At 36.5% G+C, this 21063-nt stretch overlaps 2 protein-coding genes across 4 annotated transcripts in view; both read left to right on the top strand.

Annotated features, from left to right (window-relative positions):
- Positions 1 to 148: 148 nt before the first annotated feature.
- Positions 149 to 8992, top strand: tmem44 (transmembrane protein 44). Its single transcript, XM_014469243.2, has 10 exons — positions 149 to 406; positions 492 to 618; positions 699 to 789; positions 1020 to 1201; positions 1685 to 1771; positions 1852 to 2022; positions 2154 to 2306; positions 2691 to 2780; positions 2921 to 3064; positions 8403 to 8992. The coding sequence occupies exons 1-10, from the start codon at positions 222 to 224 to the stop codon at positions 8586 to 8588; spliced, it is 1416 nt and encodes a 471-aa protein (XP_014324729.1). The 5' UTR covers positions 149 to 221; the 3' UTR covers positions 8589 to 8992.
- Positions 8993 to 11603: 2611 nt separating this feature from the next.
- The window catches only part of atp13a3 (ATPase 13A3), a 33850-nt gene continuing 24390 nt past the window's right edge, over positions 11604 to 21063 (top strand). For 2 of the 3 annotated variants that reach the window (XM_023339116.1, XM_014469236.2), the window contains exon 1: positions 11605 to 11857. The gene's annotated coding sequence lies outside the window, so the exon portion shown is untranslated. Of the gene's footprint in view, positions 11858 to 21063 lie in introns of all 3 variants that reach the window. The other variant, XM_023339117.1, reaches the window with a different exon arrangement.

The raw sequence follows: 21063 nt of genomic DNA, 5'->3' as shown, positions 1-21063 counted from the left end.
AATGCTGATAAAGTGCAATATCGTTTGCATACGTCAATATAAGTCGTGATAAATTCATCTACCGTCACTGCTTTACGGTAATTGGCTAAAAACCTTAACGTGCAGCTGCGTCCCAGGTAACCAAGCCCCTCAGAATAGTGCTGCGCCTTCCTGTTTGCTGTTGAGCGTCTCAGCTGCATGGATTAGTTAGTACGCGGAATGAGCAGAAGTTTGCAGGTAAAATGGATGGAGGTGTCTCGACCGCTGAGGATGAGCTCAGAGGAAGCTCTGATCATTTCCTCACCAGCCTCGGTGCCTTTTGGCTTCACTCGGTCGCCAGCTGCGGGTCTCCAGACGCGGCCCATCTGTGCGTCCCCGCTGGACTTACATTGCTTTCTGCTGTCCTATTGCTCCTTTCCTCCCTCTTGTAAGTACAGCGGGATCCCCTATCCTATCCCATCCGGAGATTTAAAGAAGCAGAAATGGCAATAAAGCCAATGTTACCATTTCAGGATCGTGTGTCGGAAGTGTAAATTAAGAGGAGAATATTCGAAAGAAACCATGATAGTCTTCTACAGTTTTCTGGGTAACCTGTGCAGCACTGTGGGAGCAGTTCTGGCTAGGCAGTTTCACCTACAGGTAACATAGTTTCATTTTAAAATACATTTTAAAATATATAGTTTTAAGATATACCTGATGTAAATTATATCTGTCTGTAGATTTCTATGGCAGCTTTTGCTGCTTTAATGGATGGTGTGCACTGTATCTTGTGCTGCCTTCCGGTGTTCCTGTGTTGGAACTCCAAAACTCGTAAGTTAAAATATAGCTCCATCTTTTCCAAACAATATGACCTGTTCACAGTATGCAAAAAACAAAGTGCAGCACAGTAGCTCAGGTGTGTAAAGTGTTGGCCTCACGCAGGGCAAACCTAAAAGGAAACTTATCAGTAAACCTCCTGATAAACACACAAATGAGTAAATGGAGAATTTGTTTCCAGTCTCACTTTACTTAAAGAACAATTCTCTGGTGTTCTCCTGCAGAGCGGAGGCTGAGGGTGGTGAAAAGGCGCAGGAGGCAGCATTTTCTGGCTGTGGGTGTGTTGATGGTGGTTGCAGGAGGGTTCCTAAAGTCCAGAGTTGATGAACCTATAATGATTAGATCCATCAGCGGAAGGAAGCTGCTGCACAGCTCCATTCAAATCTCCAGCTGGAGCCTGATGATGGTGATGTTGGTGTACATGTTGAATACAAAGCACAACTAATTCTTCATCATTTTATTTCTTGATCATGTTGGAAAACCACTCATTGCTTTTCTTCAATTTTGGGCTTTAATTTATGTTGGTCTGCTCCATAAAATTCTAACTAAACACATAAAAGTTTGTGGTTGTTTAAGAAATGCCATTGAAAAACTCCAGTAAAGAACTGACAGATTTGGAGAGAGTGCCATCCTTGGTTTATGTTTTCCAAGAAAACTTCTTGGGGAAACACATTCTTGATGCACAAGTGCTGTTTTTGTTGTGTTATGTTTGGTATTTTTAATAGACCTAAGTAAAGCAATGGACAACAAATTATGTATTTGTTATTTTCTGCAAGTCAAAAACTAAATTAATAATGTAACTTAAATTCAAAACACTGTTTCATCCTTGAAGTTGAGGAGCCTTGTATGTGAAGCTCAAATGCAAATAATTCTTCTCATAATTCCAAAGGACAGTAAAGAAATCCTTGGTTACATCCTGGGCCTGCTGGCCTCTGTCATTGCCTGGACCTCCAGGTTCCCTGCACTCTGCAGAGCAGTAAGAGACAGCACCAGAACGTCACAGAACCAAGTTCCTAAAGCTCAACTGCTTCTATAAACTGTGTTTGTTTCTGTCAGAGGAGAGGACAGAACCTGACTCAGACGTTTATTGTCTCTGGAGTTTTGTGCTCCGTATCTGGTGCCCTCTACACTGCAGCCATCCTCTTACATGACGTCCGGTTCAGATTTCTTATCAGAGTTATGCCTTGGCTGCTGTCATCAATTGGCTGTGTCATCCTGGACCTGCTTGTATCCTTTTGCACAAGCACCTGGATACCGTTTGTGATTTGTACATTTACAGAAATTACAATTATAATTGCTCCTTGTTGCATGATTTGCATGTTTGTTTTAAATGTTGACTTTTAACTCAGATATGACAGATTTTAGTGATCCACTGGTGCAAGATAGGAACCAGGCAGAAGACAATGAAACTATCACCAGATATGGAGGGACTTTTAGGCATGAACACTGAACATACTGCTGTCATGAAGCAGCAGACAAAACAGCAAAAACCTCCATCAGCACAAACTAAAGTAAGTTTGTTTAATTATTTATACATTAATTGGGCTTTTTTCTTGCGGTCAGAGTTTCTAATTGATTTTGGTGTAAGGGTTATTTAGGTGAGAATAAATAAACCCCATGTTAAATGCAGTTTTAAAGAGTTATGATATTTAACTGAAAGATATACTTATTTTGTCTATAAACTAGGTTGACTTTAAACAATTTAGATCTTTGTAATGACTCTCATGAGATTAAGGACTAAACGCTCATCTTCTCTATTTTGTTGTCACTCATTTACTAATTTCCTGACCAACATGGCAGTGCATTTTCTTTCATATGTTTTGCTGTTAGAATAATTAATGTTTTGTCATGTGTCATTAATTTGTTTTTTACTCATATTGTGTTAAATATTAAAGTTTTCAGTCGTTTCCTCAAAGACAAAGAATGTACAGAAGATGACTGAGATGGGCCAATATATGGACGTCAGTGGTCAACAGACGTCTAAAGTATGTAAATAATGTATTGATCCAGACTCAAAACCATAGCAACACAGATTTAGCTAATCAAATTTAGTGTTGATTTAGCTAAAAACTAAATCAACACTCCTTCTTTACTGTGTGATTTTTATTTTATTTTATTTTCTCAGCTACTGTCCCTTAAAGAAGTGACGCTGTCTAAAGATGGATTAGACGTCAGACCTCCTCACAGGATGGTGCGAGTAGTGAGAGTTGATGGTCTTTGTTCCTCTGATACATCCTATAGCTCTTCATCAGACAGCACTGATCTGGAGGTGGGTGGAAATTTGGATCAAAAATAACTTATATGAACTAAACAATCAAAGCAGACAATTCAGACATGGTTCAGGTCAGATATTTTCCCCTTTTTTACCCTCATTGTGCATTGTTGACTCAGTAATGTGCCCTGCCAAAATTAAACGTGCACCTCAAACCTTTCCACATTTCATGTTGCAACCACAAACTGTATTTTGTCTGAGTTTCCCCCAAACTAGATGAATGACCCTGTATTTAACTTCAACCATCTCACCCACAAACGTCTGACTAAACCCACAGAAGGATGCTTTCACCACCATGTGTCCCCGATTCAATAGTGTGTGTCGGGTGATGTTCAGCTTTAGTCTATTACCAAACATGATATAATCTTTTGCATGGACTGTAGGCCAAAAGCTTCAGTTTAGGTCTCATCTGGCCAGAGCACCTTCTCCCAGGTGTTCCCTGCTTGCCTTGTAGCAAACAGGATTTCTACTACAATGACTTTCTTCTAGACACTGTTTCTCGACTATTTTTCAATTTTATATAAAAAAATATATATCGATTTTGAAAGCTGCAGACCTCTTTTCTGTCCGCTTTGCAGTTTAACTCTACCTTATGTTTGTCTGTCACATTAAATAAAAAAAAAATTAACTTTGCTGTTATGTAGCAAATGTGAAATGTTTAAGGGACATAAATATTTGCAAGTCATCATATTAAAAAAACACCACAACCATTTAAACACTAGGCAATATAATGCACTTTTTACAATTTACCACTAGGTGGTGACAGCTTGTGGATATTGGAACTATGAAGTCTGCTGAATATGGTTGAAAATTATAGTTGTCAGAGTGCTCATGATTCTGTCACCTCAATTAAACTTTAGTGTTGACTCAATTCTGAGTAAAACTTTAAAGTGAGTAAAAGTTCATACTTTGATTCTTTTTTTTTTTTTTTGGACAAATTTATACTTCCAGATGTTACCTTCAGTGCTGCTAGATTTCTTCTGCGTCATCTTTACAGTGTTTTTGGTCACTTGTTTTATTAGAAAGAGATTAGTTTAAGGGGCTCATGAAACTAAGAGATGGTGAGTATCACTCATGCTTTGTTTCTTTGACATGTGACTTTAGGGGAAGTAAGTCAGATGGTGATTAAAGTTTCTTGTAAGCAGACATTGGTCAGCATGTTTAAACATGGAACTCCATGGATGTGGTGAAAAGAGCAGTGCAGGGTTTGGATTTAACTGTGCTCTGCAGAGTACCATTATGCCAAAGGGTCAGTTATTGGCAACACTGCAGAAACCAGTCCTGTGTCAGATGGCTGACTTTTATGTCATTTACCATGTCTCTCTTTAAATTGCATAAAGTCTGCAAAGGAAGTGAAATTTCAAGATTTTCATATCAGCTAGATTCCCACAAACAGTGACTCCTGCTGCAGGAATATGTAGGAGGCAGTTTATCCAGAAACAAAGGCAAACTGGGCAAGCACAAACAATTGAGGGTTGATGCTTTTTGCCAAACAGGAAAAACACAAATAACTTGAATGTTTTTAAGCTTATGTCTTACTTTCAAAAATGGAGGGAGGTTTAACAGTGTCCATAATATATTTTTAAGTGTGCTTAATGCATTTATGCACACACATAGATTCATTTTCCAGTGAAGAATGCTAGTGGCCTGCTGCTGTAGATTCCAAGCAAACCTACTTGTTTTTAGGACAAGACATTTGGAAGAAAATATAAAATTGTGTCTTGAAAAGAATCTTGACTGATCAGTGTTTAAAATGTGTGTGTGTGTGTAAATGTGTGTATATACTGTATATATACAGTACAGACTAAAAGTTTGGACACACCTGTGTGGCCAAAAGTTTGGACACACCTGTGTGGCCAAACTTTTGGTCTGTACTCAATACAGACCAAAAGTTTGGACACACTTTCTCATTGTATTCAATATATATATATATATATATATATATATATATATATATATATATATATATATATATATATAATCTTGTTCTTTATATATATATATATATATATATATATATATATATATATATATACAGTATATCCCGTAGCTCTCTGAATAAAAAGTACTGGAAGTGCATTCAGAGAGTACAATCTTGTTCTTTAAAACTTCCAGCTCCTGGTTAAACTTAACAGAGGCGGTTTACTTGGTGACATAATGTAGAAAAGGTTTCCATTCAGTTTGACTTTGTGTCTAATGTTTAATCCTCATGCAAATAAAGTGGAGAGGGAGATTGTTTAATTTCATTACAGTGCTTTAACATTAAGTCCTATTCAAAATGTTGGCGACAACATTGTTTTATCGCTTTATAAACTGGTCTGTCGCTGCTGCCAGCAGCTTGGTATTTCTTTTGTCTTGAATGTTTCGTACACATTTCTGCTGAGTGCTGCGTCTTGGCGGGAGTGAAGCTGGGGGCTTCAATGATGGGTGGAATTGTTTGAGATCTACCATGTGGTCCAATTGTTCTGCTGTAATGCATCTTTGATTAAAGACCACCACTGGGCTGGGTCTGTCTGCTTAGGAAGTGGTGCAGAATGGTTGGCTTGTCTATAGGGGGCCAGAGCTACCCCCTGCTATTTTGGGAGATGTTTATGGTCTCTTTTCTGATGCCTGCTGGCTGGGAATTTAGCGGTGTGGGAACAATGCTTGACCTCCCATGTTATAGGTGTTCACCTAATACTTTTTTTTTTTAATGAAATATGATAAAGGCCCTATTTAAAGCTTGAGAGAAGCAGCTGAGGTTTCAAATCATTTTCAGAGATTAACTGAAATATATCTAACCTAGAATTATGTGACCACTTTCACACAATGAGATTACATGTTATTTCCCAAATCTTTAAAAATAAAAGGAGCAGGAGATTGTAAAAATAGTCATCCAACAAGAGTTCTAATTAAACCAGCCAGCTTAGTTGAATACAAGTCTTTAACTGCTTCTTTTTTATAGTTTTTTTTTGTAGATAATCATATTATCTGGTTCAACAATTGGAGACACGTTGAAAAAGGGGAAATTGGATTTTAATTGTCCCACTGACATGGAATTCATTCCGGATGTTCACAGCAGCCCAAGTAATTCAATTAAATAAATGGAAGTAAACAGATTTGTTTTAAACTATGCTTGATAAAGTGAAATGCACACAGAGTAAGTAATGAAAACATAACCACAAAAAGAGAATGAGGTTTTAAGTGGAAAGCAAAGAAAGTGGCTGATATTTGTTAGAGCTTAGAAAACAACCACACTCTGTTGGATTTCTACCAGCTGGTTAATCCTAAATTATAGTCTATGAATAAGTTTCTGCCAGTGTATTGCACAAAAAACGTCTCCCGTTGGGTAAGTGCAAAGTGCTTTCTCAAGACCTTTGCAACCTTATTTCTGCAAAACATACTGACATAGATGTACTTCTGTATTCTAATGTTTTAGTGAGCTCGCTCGGAGCCATCGAGGGTTATTGTGTTCTTTCCACCCGAACCCTCGTTCAAGACACCTGGATCAAACAATGGCTCATTAGCAGGCCTCTGCAGAACATAGACATGCTGTGGAAGTAGTAACTGTCCTTGAAAACTGACAAATGACTAGGGTCATTTGCACTAATTTTGAAAAATACGGAGTTGATTCATTTTTTTCCCCATGAAACAATAAGTGATGTACTTAACCAGTAATTGCAAAGCCTACTTTGCAAACTTACTGCACAAGATTCCACTATGGGGGGGAGCATGTTGAAGCTTATTGAAAATATGCAGCCATATACAGTATTTGTTGATGGTGTCCTGTAAGCCATAAACAATAAGCCACCTGAAATATCTTGCCTTTCCCCGTGTAATATGAGACCCTTGCGAGAATAAAATACTTGCAACATGGATCAACAGCTATTATGGAGGTTCAGTTTTTGGTTTGAGTTTTGAAGGAAATTATTAGTTAACAATTGTTGATTGTCTTTGCATCGCTAACCTTTTATCAAAAAAAAAATCACAAATTTTGTGACTATATTAATCTAAATACAGAAATGTTTCTTAAATAAAACATTAAATTATTTCATGATACTAAAACTTGTGGTTTTGTAACTGAGAGCTTCATGACGAGTTGACATGGCTGAGCAGCTTTGTTCCAGTCTTACCTCAACGATTACATTGTAAAGCATTGGATTCCAAGAGTAATGAATCATGCCTTATTCTTTGGCAACTAAATGAATAAGTCTGGCTTTGACTGTTCTCAGGAGACCATCACTTGCTGGAGTGCATTGTGTTGAGTGCAAATTTTGGTGAATAGGGGATTATGGTGGTCTGTTTTTCAGAAGGTATGCTCAGCCGGGGTTCAGCTGAAAGAAACTTTTAATGCTTCAACATCCTAAAACATGTTTCTTCCTCCCTGCTTTGTGGGAAAAGTTTTGGCTTGGTCGTTTCAGTTCTAGAATGACTGCATGCTGTGCACAAAGCAATGTCCGCTTTGACTTGAATGAGCAAGTGTTCCCTGATTTCAACCTCGTAAACATCTTTAGGATGAATTAGAGCAGAGACTAATTGCTCCACAAACGTCCCATGGCGGTGCCTGACCCCATAAGCGCAATTCTGAAAATAAGGGTTAAAAATTCTCATTAACACTTTCCTAAACCTTTTAGAAAGTCTATTCAGAAAAAGTTTGGCCCTGTTCATATTAAACTATGTATGAAAAATGGGATGTTCCTTAATTTCATATTCATATGAAGACAAACCAGTGAAAACTTTTGGCAATGTAGGGTGATGACTTTATGTATATGTAATTTTTTGTCTCTTAGTGACAACCATTATGACCAACAAAATGGATATGTGATGTCTTTTTGAGAATTAAAAAAAAAAAAGTATATATTTCTGATATAGCTAAAGAAAACTTCTACCAAAATACTAAAAACAAAAAGGGAAAGATTGAAATAAAAATGGGTTATCTTAAAAGCTCTGCATGTATTTCACAGCTTTGGGTTGCCTATTTGGGTTGAGTCTTATTATCCCTGAATGAATTTCAAACATATTCCTCTGAAAATGGGCAGAAATTAGACTGGAAAAAGCAGGAAAAAATGCACAGAGATCTTCAGTGAGCCTGAATAAGTATTTAACTAGACCAGTATAAAAGATTAAAATAATGCCTGTCTTACTGGGAGCAAAGTCTGAAAAACCCCCGGCACAGGGAAACGACTTGGTGCAAAATTATTCTGTTATTTGTAAGAAGATATTCTATACTCTGTAATCGTGTGTCATGATTGCAAAAAGGTTCAACCAAAGAACTGCTGTTATTTATTACACTGCATTTTAACTTGGAGGAACATTACATAACGCAACCCTTCTCCTGTAATTCTCTGTTTTCCAGTGGGACTTTGAAGCTGCAATTGCACAGTGGAGTAAACCAGCAGCAGAACCACAAGACGGGGACAAGTTCCCGCTCCAAGACTGGCCAACAAACCCCAAACCCTTCAGAGTCTGCTTTTGCTCGATGGTTGGACTCCCGCAGAAGAGTCAGTGTTCTGCAAATGAGAGCAGCTCTGCTGTGAGCTGAACTTCAGTGCAAGCACATCTTATATAACTGGTTTGGAATTACTAAAAACAAAAGCAACCATTGACTGTTTTATGATTCAGTACGAATTGGAAAGCAACTTCACATGACCTGTTTTGAGTTGTGATACAAAAAAGTTCTGTCACTTCATAAACTTTACTGTTTGTTCTTGGGCCCATTCATAAACACACAGGTTCATCCTGGAAAGGTGAACTTCAGTAATTTAATCCAAGTATCCAAATTAGAAGTATTACAAACGGAGGGATGTATTTCAACGGTCTATTTCTCTTATTTTTAGTTGTGGTTTAGCGACACATTTGTAGTGGTAAATACAGTCACCCTTGAGCTCCTGAGAACTTTAATCTTCTTTGAAGGATTACAGAGAACACCACCCCAATAAACAATATATCTCCCCCCTACCACAGTGTAAGGTTATTGGGTCACATCCTGTATTTTGCTACTCATCCGGGTTATCAGGGCTGGACTGGAGAAAAGAGCAGATAAGGACAGGACTGGAAGGCCAGAGCTTGTTCGTCCTCTCCATTATTCATTAGCCCTTTCTGTCTGTCTGTGGGCTCAGGGGCTTTCTAAAAGACGAGAGAACAACACACTTGGTCATTTATAACTGAGGGGACTTTATTACGAGCTGATAACTACACAATACAGAGAACAGAGGAAAGGTAGGAACCACACAGAACCCCTCCCTGTTACATTTCCAACAATAACTTATCTGTATTAGGAAAAAATAACTAATGAGACGTAACAAAGTAATTGCTGATATCAGCAGTAGATACTATTGTAACCTAACACCTCGTTCTTCTCAAAAACATGACCCAGAAGGTGAACTGGGTGAAAAATCTATATTGAGGATTCTTGGATGTCCATAAATAATTGAAACACTGCTTTGAGATCTACTTAGGAGTTTAGTAGGGTTTTTTTTCTGGGTGATTTTAACTAGATCAAAACATAGATTGGACCTCAAAGGAGTGAGATCCCACATCAAAATCAGTAGACATTGCTCAATCCCCGGGCCTCATCTCAGAGATGGGGCTAAAGCAAAACAAAATGTGCGTCACACGCAAAAAAAGGTGGAATTCTATTTGAAAAAAATTGAAAAGATTCTGGATTAACACATTCAAAGGAGCAGCGGGGAGCAGGCCTCTCTGTTTTTCTTGGCCCGTGCGTCACTGTTCATCCAACTGAGGAGGACGTGGAAGATGCAGAGCTCATTTGAGCCTGCCGGACATTTTGTTCACCTTGCATGTTGGCTGGGAGAGGAGGAGGGCGTTGGAAAGATGTTCATAACTCACACCATTCCTGGAAAAAAGTTCACCTGGAGCAAATCAGAAACGAAGCACTCATGAATCAATACTTAGCTGTTGCTGAATAACTCAGAATGTAGAGTTATATAATGGTGAGTTGCTGTAAGACTTTGGTCAAAAACACTGAAGATGAAAATGTGACTCTGGAAGATTTTAATTTAAAATGTCTCTGGCCTTGATCTCTTGTGTAAAAATTTATGCTATTTTATGTTCAGCAATCACAAAAAACATGTACAAGTAAAAATCTGAAAATATGGGAGCATTTGTATTTAGCTCCCTTTAGTCTCATATGTGTAGAAAGAATTCAGTGCATTCAATTCGCTACAGAAATCACCTTCTAATTAAAGAATGCCCACTTGTGTGTATTTTAGTCTAAAAAGTCATGTGAAGGGCTTAGAGGTTTGCCAGAGAATGATGGACATTTTCTGACAAATTGCATCAAACTGAGGAATGGCCAAGAGGACGATATTAACTCTGGAGGAGCTGCAGATCTGCGCCTGAGGTCTAAGAATCTGTTGACAGGGCAACTAGTTGTGAGCTACGAATTTGACCTTTATGAAATAGTGGCAATCCTTTGTTGAAAGAAAGCATGTGAAGTTGTGTTTAAAGTTTCTCACAAGCAATGTAGAAAACATAGCAAACATGGAAGTGGACAGATTAGACCAAAATTGAACATTTTTCCTCCTTGCAAAATGGTATGTAGTGTGGTGGAGAACTAGCAGTGTACTCTGAACACGTGACCACCATGAAACATGGTGGTAGCATCATGAATGTTCTGCAAAATAGTCATTTAGAGGGACTGAATAAAGAGCAACACCGCTTTTTATGTATAAAAAATCTTTAAAATCCTTCTAGATGATACCAAGATCATGTAAGTAGGTAAAAAAATAATTAAGAGTCAAAACACTGTTTTTCTGTAATATTTGTTTGTGTTAAACATGTTGATGTTTAACATAAACATCCCCATCATGCTTTAGGGTTGGTTTTCTTTAGCACATCCAGAAAAGTGAGTTAGAGTTGGTGAGAAGCTGGATGGAGCACAATTCATACCAATCCAAGAAAGAAAATCTACTGAAAGACTAGGTTGAGGAATACTTTCCAGCAAGACCACACCATGTATTGCTGCTAGATGTGCAACATTTAGTTCAAAGCATAATCCATGTGTTAGAATGGCCCAGTCAAAGTTTCTTCAGAAATACTTACTTGAAATTTAATAATTACAGAACTATTTTATCAAGAAGAATGAGGAAAGAGTTCAGTCTCTAGATGTGCACAGCTAGTAGACTTAGCCCAAGGGTGCTTCTAGAAAAAAACCCAAATACACGCCACACTTTTCAGATCTTTATTTGTAAAACGTTTGAAAACCACAAATCCTTCATACACTTTACATTTCTTCATGTTCATGCATTGATTCGAGCTGATCCACACATAAAACGAGAAGCGTTACAAAATAAAAATAAAATAATCTAAATTTTATTGCTATTTTTAGCTCATACTTTATTTGCATTAGATTCGCAAATAAAGCTTCGTTAGTTTATGTCAACAACAATGTTGAAATGTCATAATTTCCGACACTCCTTTTTATCCAGTATTGTAACGCATGTTGCAGTGAGTGAACGATGCCCCTGTTTCGACTGTACTAATATTTACTTTCGGCCGCTGATTGCGTGATTATGCGTGATGTCAGGATATGTCACTTCCTGCAGTCAGTCAGGCAGCCAGTTCAGTCCAGTTCGCCGCTTCTGTAGTAAAGAGCTTGGTTCTGTCTGAGAGCTGTCAACACACGGCGCGCTATCCTCCTCCACTCCGGCTGGCTCTCCGCTGCTGTGGAAACATTCTTCTATTAAACTCGGACCGCTTCACGTTTCAGCAACGGTTCCCTCCAGATAACAGAGACTCCGCTCTCACTATGACACGAAGGTGATCTTCAGAGTTTCCAGGTGGCTCTGGGTGAGTGTGTTGATCTGAAATATGTTGGCGGGTCGCCTTCTGCATTACCACCATGTGTTATTTTCTCCGAAGCGCAGCTAAGGCTAAAGCGGCAATGTTAGCTCAGCGATGAGTGTTCAGGTGTCTGTCTCTTCCGCTGGGTTTGGCTGATGAACAGCATGTGTTACTGAAACGGTGATTCGTTTATGAGAGAATGAGACTGAGAAGTAAGAGAAGCATGGACGACACATGGACCAAGTGGAAGGCTAACATCTTAGCTTGGCTAGCATTAGCCAGCTAGCACGGTGTCTTCCAGTTCAGTGAGTCTCAAAGTTGATCTCAGGACCCCAATGTTGGCCCTAAAACGCCAAGTTTTGGTCTTGAAATCTCCACAAATTTTAATTTGACTGATAAAACGCTAACATGTGAGCTTATTTTTTTTGTTGTAAATGTAATTAGGTGTTTTAGTAAACAACTTAAAGGAACTTTAAATCTTCTGAATGTTAATAACAGCATGTAAATTGGTTAAAATTGAGAAAATTACAGCCGTTCTGAAACTCGGGAATTTCTGATGATTTCAGTTTTCTTTTTAAAATTGTTCTACAAATTTGTGACCCAAATTAGAATATTAGGCTAGTTTACTACTGCTTTTCTTTTAGAGGTTTAATGCTGTGGATAAATACTCAGCAGCTTTCTTTTACTAGTTTTTAATTTTAAAACGTTTTTTGAAGGTTGCAAAATATCAGTGAGTAGGATCAATATTAATCAGTTCAACTTTAATACTTTACTTGAAAAGGAAATACAGTATATAACAGTAGTGACAGGTTGCTTTTGACATGGACACCAGCTTTTTCTGATGTCAGAAATATATTTGCTGACACATTTGGTATATTTTTTTTTGCTGAATTTGATTTTGACCACATTAGGAAAGTGATAGTTGGGTTGTTTTAAGAAGTTCTTCTCATGTCAGCCCTCTATCAGCAGTAAGACTTTTTTCCCTTCATTGTTTTTTTTTCATTGAAGGAATGTTATGGGGTTCAAAAATAACTAATCCAGTGATTAAAAGGTGGATGGCAGCTTTAATTGAATTTGTGAATGTAACATATCTGTTGTAAGACATTGAAGGGTTGCAGAGCTTTAGAATTAGAATTCAACTTTATTGTCATTGCACTGTCACAAGTACAAGCAACGAGATGTAATTTGCATCTATCCAGAAGTGCTCTACAAGATATAAATATTTATTTACAGATGTACAAGACTATGTACTGTATGTATGGACTATAAGGGGTTATAGCAAAGAGATATAGATATTGTGTATATCTCCTTTGGTCCTTTGTATTTTTAGATTTGTTATATAGAAATATCTGTATATGTTGAAATATTAGCAAACATTTTTTTTATTGTCAAAAGAAAAGGGCTTTTAAATGGCATCAGTATCATGTTTGAATGTTGTGTTTTAAACTCAGATTTTTGGATTCCTCAGTGACGTTTTTTATATTAAAACATATTGCATATTGAGTTTTTATTTTCAGTGAAATGTTCAGCAGATATTGCATAATGCTTAAGTGGTTAAGATAAATGTTAATCTGTTATTTTTTTTAACGGTTTATGTTAAAAGTGTGCCCTTGGAAAGTCCGAAACTTGCATAGGAATCCCTCTGAAAGGCGCTAAATGAAGATGTCAGTTTTTTTTGAGCTACAAAGCATGTGTGATTAGAGGATCTTGCTCTACAGGAATTTAAGATAAAAGGTTTTTGAATGGGGAAAAATAATCTAGCTGACATCAACATACCATAGTGGGGATGGAGCTGCCCGGTTGTGAAATCACAGTCCAGCGATTGAAGCAAAGATACCAGAGACTTATCATATCTGTTGTTATGGCAGAATAAAACTGTGTCCATAAATGAATAAAACCAGTATTGCAGTCCAATTGGATCTCTGTATTGTCCTTGTTCACTTGGCTTATTAACAGTCCTTGTTTAGCTGAAGTTTCAGTCGTTGAGTCCTGAGTCTCTGCCGTTCTTACTTTGTGGGTCAGACGTTTAAAGATTTTGGAACCACTGTTCAAATTTATGCTGAGACATGTTTCTACCTCATAGTGGTTTGTGGTAATGATTCACAGTCAACATGCACCTGCCTGGTGTCATGCTACATATTTTTAAAAAGAGTAAATGGAGAATAAATCTTGATAAATTTGTTTCTTAAAACCATTTAGCACTTTGATTCAGATTTAACAGGTGTCATTCATCTGATGACTTGTTTCCAGGCTTGTAATTTCACACTAGTTGTTCTGCTATAGAGATCACCATTTGTTTAATCTTCCCATTGCTGTGACACCGATTCCGTCTCTACATTTGCTCTTAATACATAAACCAAATCTCCCATCAAAGGAATATAATTATCTCACAAATCAAAAGCAGCTGCAAGAATATTTATGTAATAAAATATGCAAGAAAGAATATTTTATTACATAAAACAACTTGATTAGGATTACAGGCAGTTGAACAAAACTGTAAACTCTGAAAAGAAGTAGATTAATTGTCAGTTTTAAAGGTTCACCATAACTTAACCTACAATGATGATGCCTTAAATACAAAGAAATATTCCAGAATATTTGTTTCAACTATCAATAGTTTCAGGGTGGAAAAGGATTTTTTAAAATGCAGTTAAACAATTAAAAAGAAGCACAATATGGACATGTTGCTTCAGGCATATGTTTTCCTGATATCCCTGTTTAAAATAAATCAACAGAAAGGTGTCAGTCCAAGTCATATTTGTATTTTTGCCAAGTTATGCTGCTGTTATTGATTTGAGGCTGTTTATTTTAGTTCCTTGTTCATGTAACCAGGTTATTATTTTGACATTGTAGATGTGGTTGAAGTCCACTTAGCATGCTTGATTATGAAAAACATTGTAAACACCATTATTTTGGTTAGTAATCACAATTATTTGAGATGCTTAATAATCGATGAAGTGATTATTGAAAATACGAAACATCTAAACTTCTAATAAAAAAGACCAAGTTATTCTGACAGATTTGCTCTCATTTTAGTGCAGCTACTGAAATATTCTGTGCATTGACTGATCCTCAACCTGCTACAAATATCTTAAAAATTCTTGCAAACATTCATTCTCACAATTCTTCCTGTTGCTTCTGTAGAGGTGCTATAGACTCTTGACTTGTCTAGTCTGATAAAAGTCTGGTTTAATATTTATGCTTAAATATTGAGAGTGTCACAATATATTGAATCAGAAATGGAACTGCACTTAATCCTGTTGCAACAAGGTGTTTTTTTTTTCATTTCTATTTTATTGTTTTTGTTTGTTGCCAAAATGTCTTCCAGTTCCAGGGTTAAGGGATCTTTATAAAATGAAACTTATTGGTCTTTGAAAGGGAAATGTGCATTATTATGCCATTATCAATATATTACTTGAAAATGGTCTCAAAATGACAGTACCACCCTGTATTGCAATAATAAAAGATTAAATGGGACAATTGTGAAAAGGATTCTTTCACTGCCAGTCTATGTACCATCACAGTTACAAGGGACTGCTTGGATGTAATATCAAAAATATTACAAATTTATTGTTACTGCAACATCACTGTAGAAATATGCATATTTCGGGGTACTGCCTGAACTGAAATGAGCGTTAATTGATTGTTTGCTGCTACGATGCACTCAGCCTCTATATTTGTAATAAATTTGTTTTCTTTATTGCAGCATAAAACATAATTAGAAGATTAACTGGTAGTAAGATGATTTTAGTAATTAAAAAAAACTTGATCTAAGTTGTTTCAGTTCCAAAACAGGTGTGGGCCATAAACAGCTTGAAATTCAAATAATAGTGTTTTTTTTCTCAGTAACTGGAGTCTTGTGTTTGCAATGAACCCATAACGGATTCGAATTTGCTTGTTTATCGCAAATCAGTGTTATTGCAACATTTATCAACATTATTGCCTGTTTTCTAATATCCTGCAGCTCAACTGTAATACATTTGGCTACTTATTTGATTATTTGACATGTCACAAAAGGCAAGCAACACCAAAAAATAACTATGCAATTTTAATTAACTGTTTATTGAAGATTGCTACAAACATGTTTATTTATAAACAAGTACAATAAATAAAACAAATGTCTGACAAAATCCTGTTTAAAAATTTGTATTTCCCCTCATTTTTACTTTGTACCTCTTTATAGATCCAGTTTGTAGGTTTGTTGTTTCCTCGTCCTGATCGTTCTTATTTTCAGAGATACATTGTTGTTTTACCTCTGATAGGAAATGACTCTTATCTACATGCAATTTAGAAACCAGATATTACACCCTTGCTGCCTCTAATTACATAAATATAACTTATCTCAAGTTGTGCCTGCACAGCAGTAGGTTAGATGTCTTCCTAAAGATATTTAAACCTCTCATATTTCACATAATGTTACCCTGTGGTCTTTCTGAACACTTTCTGCTACAATATAGTTTTAATTAGCTTATTTGAAATAGAGACAGATTCAGATTAAAAGGCTGAAATTGCCTTTTTTTTTTTTTTACACTTGATCTAGTTTCTTGTGAGAGCTGTCATCTTTTCACAAGAGGCATTTGGAAACAGTTTTTTTTTTCAGTTTAACAAATGTGGCATCGATATGCCTCTGGCCTTTTGGCCAACGCTTTAAGACTTTTCTCAGTTGAGCTCAAACACATCAGCCTGTGATTTAAGATCTGCCAGGTGGATTCAGAGTAGAGATGAGAAATATCCTGACATGACAGAAGCCCTCTTGACAACCCAGCGTTTTTTGATGTGGGAGCCCCAGAGCAGGGTGATAGAACAACACATCTTTCTGGAGCTGGTATCACAGTTTGCCTCCACAGGATAACCCAGAGGGCCTCATCAGTGAAAGTGAAAACACATTCAATAAAAACTCAAACAACTGCAAAAAGTAACAGCTCTGTATAAAGTAGAGATAACTCCAGGGTTGTAAAAGAGTTTTATGGCTCTGTGTAGCCTGACATTTGAAAGTTGCAAACTTTTTACTCCGAAAGTTTGCTGGCAGACTGAGATTCAAACTCGATACCATCCTCACTCGCGAATTGTTTTTCCAAAGCTCAATTTTTCTTGTTGGTGGTAATTGTCCCTTTTGTATTTTTTGGTATGTGCCACATCTTTTGAAACCTTCTGCTTCTTACTGGTTTCTGCGCTAAAGGAGCGATATGTACATCGCTGTAGGGATGGGCCAGCCGCTGGTATCAAGTAATATGGAGCTATTTAAAAGCTGGTCTCCCTAAAAAGTAAAAAAAAAATCCCTTATACTGTTCCATAGGGTTTAAAATATATTAAATGGGTAGTGCAGTGTTGCCCAATCCTGCGTACTGCCTGTCAGCTGTCTGAAAGAAGACAAATTTGACTGTATAAACTACATCAGCAACTGCAACCTGTGGTTCCAGAGCAGCAAGGGGTTCTTTAGACCTTCCATAATGGCTCTTCAGAACTTTGACTAATAAATGCTACTACACATATGTTTAATAGTGTTTTTAAATATAAATGTGAAAATAAATGCATGCTGTCAGAGGTTTTCTGTTTTTGTTTTCACTTAATACTTGCATTAAATTTTCATCCTAACCCTATGACACTAAAATTACCAGTAATATTTTTTTGATTTTTCTTGTCATTAGGTTGAAAACTATGCACTTTATTTTTAGATAATTTTCCACGAATGCAACATGAAAGAAAATGTTGGTAGTTTGTTTTCTTTATTTTAAGCCCTAAAGGTAGTAAAAATGACATTTCTTTACAAATGACAAGAAAGTTCCACTAGAAGATGTTAATAAAAAATTACAAGTCGTGTAACATTTGGGGCTTTATATGAGTCCTGAGACTTTATTGCATATTTTTGAAGTTGAGGTAACCTTTTTATTTCTTAAAGCAGTTAACAGGTTTTACCAGCTAGTGATCATTCTTTACAGTCCGTATTTGTTTTTAGATTTTTGCTTTACTGATATTTCCCATTGCAGCACATGCATTATCTTACTGAGGGGAAAAAGCCTACTCTTTGTCTGCACCCACCCAGCAGTTGTAGAGGAAAAAGATAGAATAGTAGTCAGGTTCTTAGCAGTCAAGTTACAGCTTTGGTAGGATAAGGTAAAAAATTTATATAATCATTCAAACAAATTTGCCATCCTGCATAACATCCCTTTAACATCACATTACAAATCTGTTTGCACCTCATAGATCTCTGCATTCAGTAACTGTTCTCTGGCAGAAGAACAAGGCCAGATATCTGACAAACTTTATTTTCAGACCTTTCAAACAGTGTCTTATTTATAATAATGATTATTTTCTGGTTGTTGAATGCTAAAAGCTCCAAACATTTTAGTAAGCTTTGGTTATAGACTTGGCATCTCTCACTCAAGATCAGCTTTCATTGGGAAAACCCTTTTTTTTAAATCAAAACATGTTTAATCTCTCTTACAGTGGGAAAAGCACGTTTTTATAGATCGTCCAGCAGTTTTTCTGTTAATCCAAAAGCATGTGGTCAGACTTAAAGGTTTTGATCAATGGGATTAAAATTTTTTCCCAATTTGTTCCCTTCAGCTTTTTTCTCAAGGTGTCAAATTGTGAGACGTTAACATTCTCCCTTTTTCAAGTATCGATACACTTTGAGATGCAGATCCTGTAATGTTTGAAAACCATTAATTAAAATCCATATTTTGGGATAAAAAAAATGTGTGCTGTTTCATTTAGGGACATGTGTGGGGTTTTTTTTCAGCTTCTTACTACATGAGCTTCAAAGTAGAGTCTTTATTATGTGTTTGCAAAAGTAGGTGTTGCATTTCATAAACAAATTCACTGTTTTAGTATTAACTCTATGGGATATTCAAATTTTTTTTTTACTTTTGAAAAGTAATTTTTTTTTGTTAATTGGAGAAAAATTCCATCAGTCTATTGTTTCTGTTTAAGCTGTCAGTTTCTCAGTAGCCAATGGTGAAAAGGCAAATGAGAAACTTTTAAGGAAGTCCAGAGGCAACAGAGATGAAAATCACAACCTCACTGGTCCATGGAGGTAAACAAAGCTTGGCTGTAATAGTCTATGAGCGAGACGGGAAGTGATAAAGAAAGCACATTGAGTCCAGAGTATGATAGCAACAAAACGCTTTCCTCCAAATGCTTCCATGAATTATAGACCTCTGTCATTAGGCCATGACTCATTGTTTACTTTTCCTTTTTTGTCTTTGAGTTAAAGAGGAAAGGAGAATATATCTGGTCTTTAATGAACATATTGCTGACAATATGGTGGTGGGCATTTGTTGATTTAAAGGTCAGGGTGATGACATCACAGTCGTTGCTAATTAATTATTTTTATTGATTTAATGTCATCTTTTGTAAAGGTTTAGAAAAACTACAAACTCAGAGTTTTATATTCAGCAGATAGTTTCACTGATTGCATTTAGTGGGTGTTTTTCCCCTTTTCAGGAAAAGTGATAAGAATCTTGTTTGACAAATTATAAACAGCTGTCTATTTCTAAATTTCCATCAGGCCAGCATTGCTTATTAATACAGTAGTAGACTAATCAAACAAGAGACAACAATGTAGCCTTAGGCTGGCCTGCAGGACTCTATAAATAACAGAAAGGTCTTACTGACTCCTATGGACCTCAAACAGGCGCCTCCAGTTCCAGTAAAAGCCGTGATTTTTTTTTTCTGCTGGCCTTGGCTGTAGAACATAAAACTTATTTAAGGATGACTTTCTTTGCAGGACAATAAAATTGCAGTAATACGTCAGTGGCGTTGTGGTGAGACAGCGACTTTAAGGCTTATTTGGATTAAATCACCTGACAGTTTCCTTTGTCACGTTATTATTGCCCCATGATTAAGGTCTTAGGGCAGCGTTCATCATCTTGGCAACTACATTGCAGATAATTTCATTTTACCCTTTTGGGAAACTGGAAATATGACCTCTGTTTAATATTAAGTAATGATTGGACGAAAACAAATAAAAGTTACCAAGTCTAAGTGTAAGAGGATTTTAAAGAGGATTACAGTGCACTTCAGTCATCTTCTTTTGGGAAGAAAAAAACAATAGCTATAAATTTTTTCCCATATTTCTTTAATGCCATTGTAAAACTAGCGCTGATCGCCTAATGTTATAGTTCTTCCTACATTCACAACACAAGCTGTTAATTTCTTTCGCTAATTTCATGCATTCCAAGTGTTTGGAATGCAGCTACTCTGCTGCTTACAGGCTTGTTCTTGGTGTATTTCCAACAGGGAAGCCAAATAACCCAGTACAAAGAAAATGAACCATTATACGTAATGCTGTATTTGTGTTATTGCTGTGTTTTAAATCACATTTTGTCACAATCAATGGGTTCTCCTCATTGGTGAGTACTGGGTTCAGAATGTGAAGCTAAACTTCTACCTTAGTTTATTTAATTCATCAATATGTTGGGATTTATTCGGCTGTGGAACAAAATAATTTGTGCAGTGTCATCATTGGGATTATTCTAAATTATCAAGCACCAAATTAAAAATATAACTTATCATCCAGGTGTGCTTTGAACAAGTTTTCTATTGCTTTATAGCATGGGTTTCCTGTGACTGTTGCAGCATATAATGGTGCACAGCAGCTGCTCCTCAACTTGTTGCTGCCAACTGATTTTGCTCCACTTTCCTTCCAGTTACATTGAAGAAAATTAAAAGAAAAATACAGTCATTGTCTGAAAACTACACTCTCCACTCTTATTAAAGCAACACTGTTTCATGCTACATTTGACAACCTGCTAACCAGCTGTCTGCTAAGCAGATGACTACAGACAGCAGGTAGCCTTGCAGATTATCTGCTTGTGACAGCTGTTTGTTCTCCTAGAGTTATTCTAAAAGAATACATTTCCCAAGACATAACATTATGCACCATATAAAATTAAAAATAAGTTTTTTGTAAGTTATTAATTTTTATTTAGCCACATGTTACAATATTTATAAATGGTTGTCGCTTATTTATTTCTGTATAAATAGAAAAGTTATGTTATACAATTTTATTTGTTTTTGCATTAATCCCATTAGATTTTCATGCACTACAAATCCTGCAATAGGGCCTGAAATAAATGTGTTTTGCCTCTAATGTAAAAAGTGTGTGGATATGAACATTTTTACTTTAGATCAGAGTCAGACTTGGTGTCGATTCTGACACCTCGAATACGGTAAAGTTTGATAAAAACTAACTTTTGATAGAGAGTTGT

This window comes from Xiphophorus maculatus, chromosome 9 (assembly GCF_002775205.1).
Source record: "Xiphophorus maculatus strain JP 163 A chromosome 9, X_maculatus-5.0-male, whole genome shotgun sequence".
Taxonomy (NCBI): Eukaryota; Metazoa; Chordata; class Actinopteri; order Cyprinodontiformes; family Poeciliidae; genus Xiphophorus; species Xiphophorus maculatus.
The sequence above is the reverse complement of the archived record's forward strand: the minus strand, read 5'-3'. Positions and strand labels throughout refer to the sequence as shown.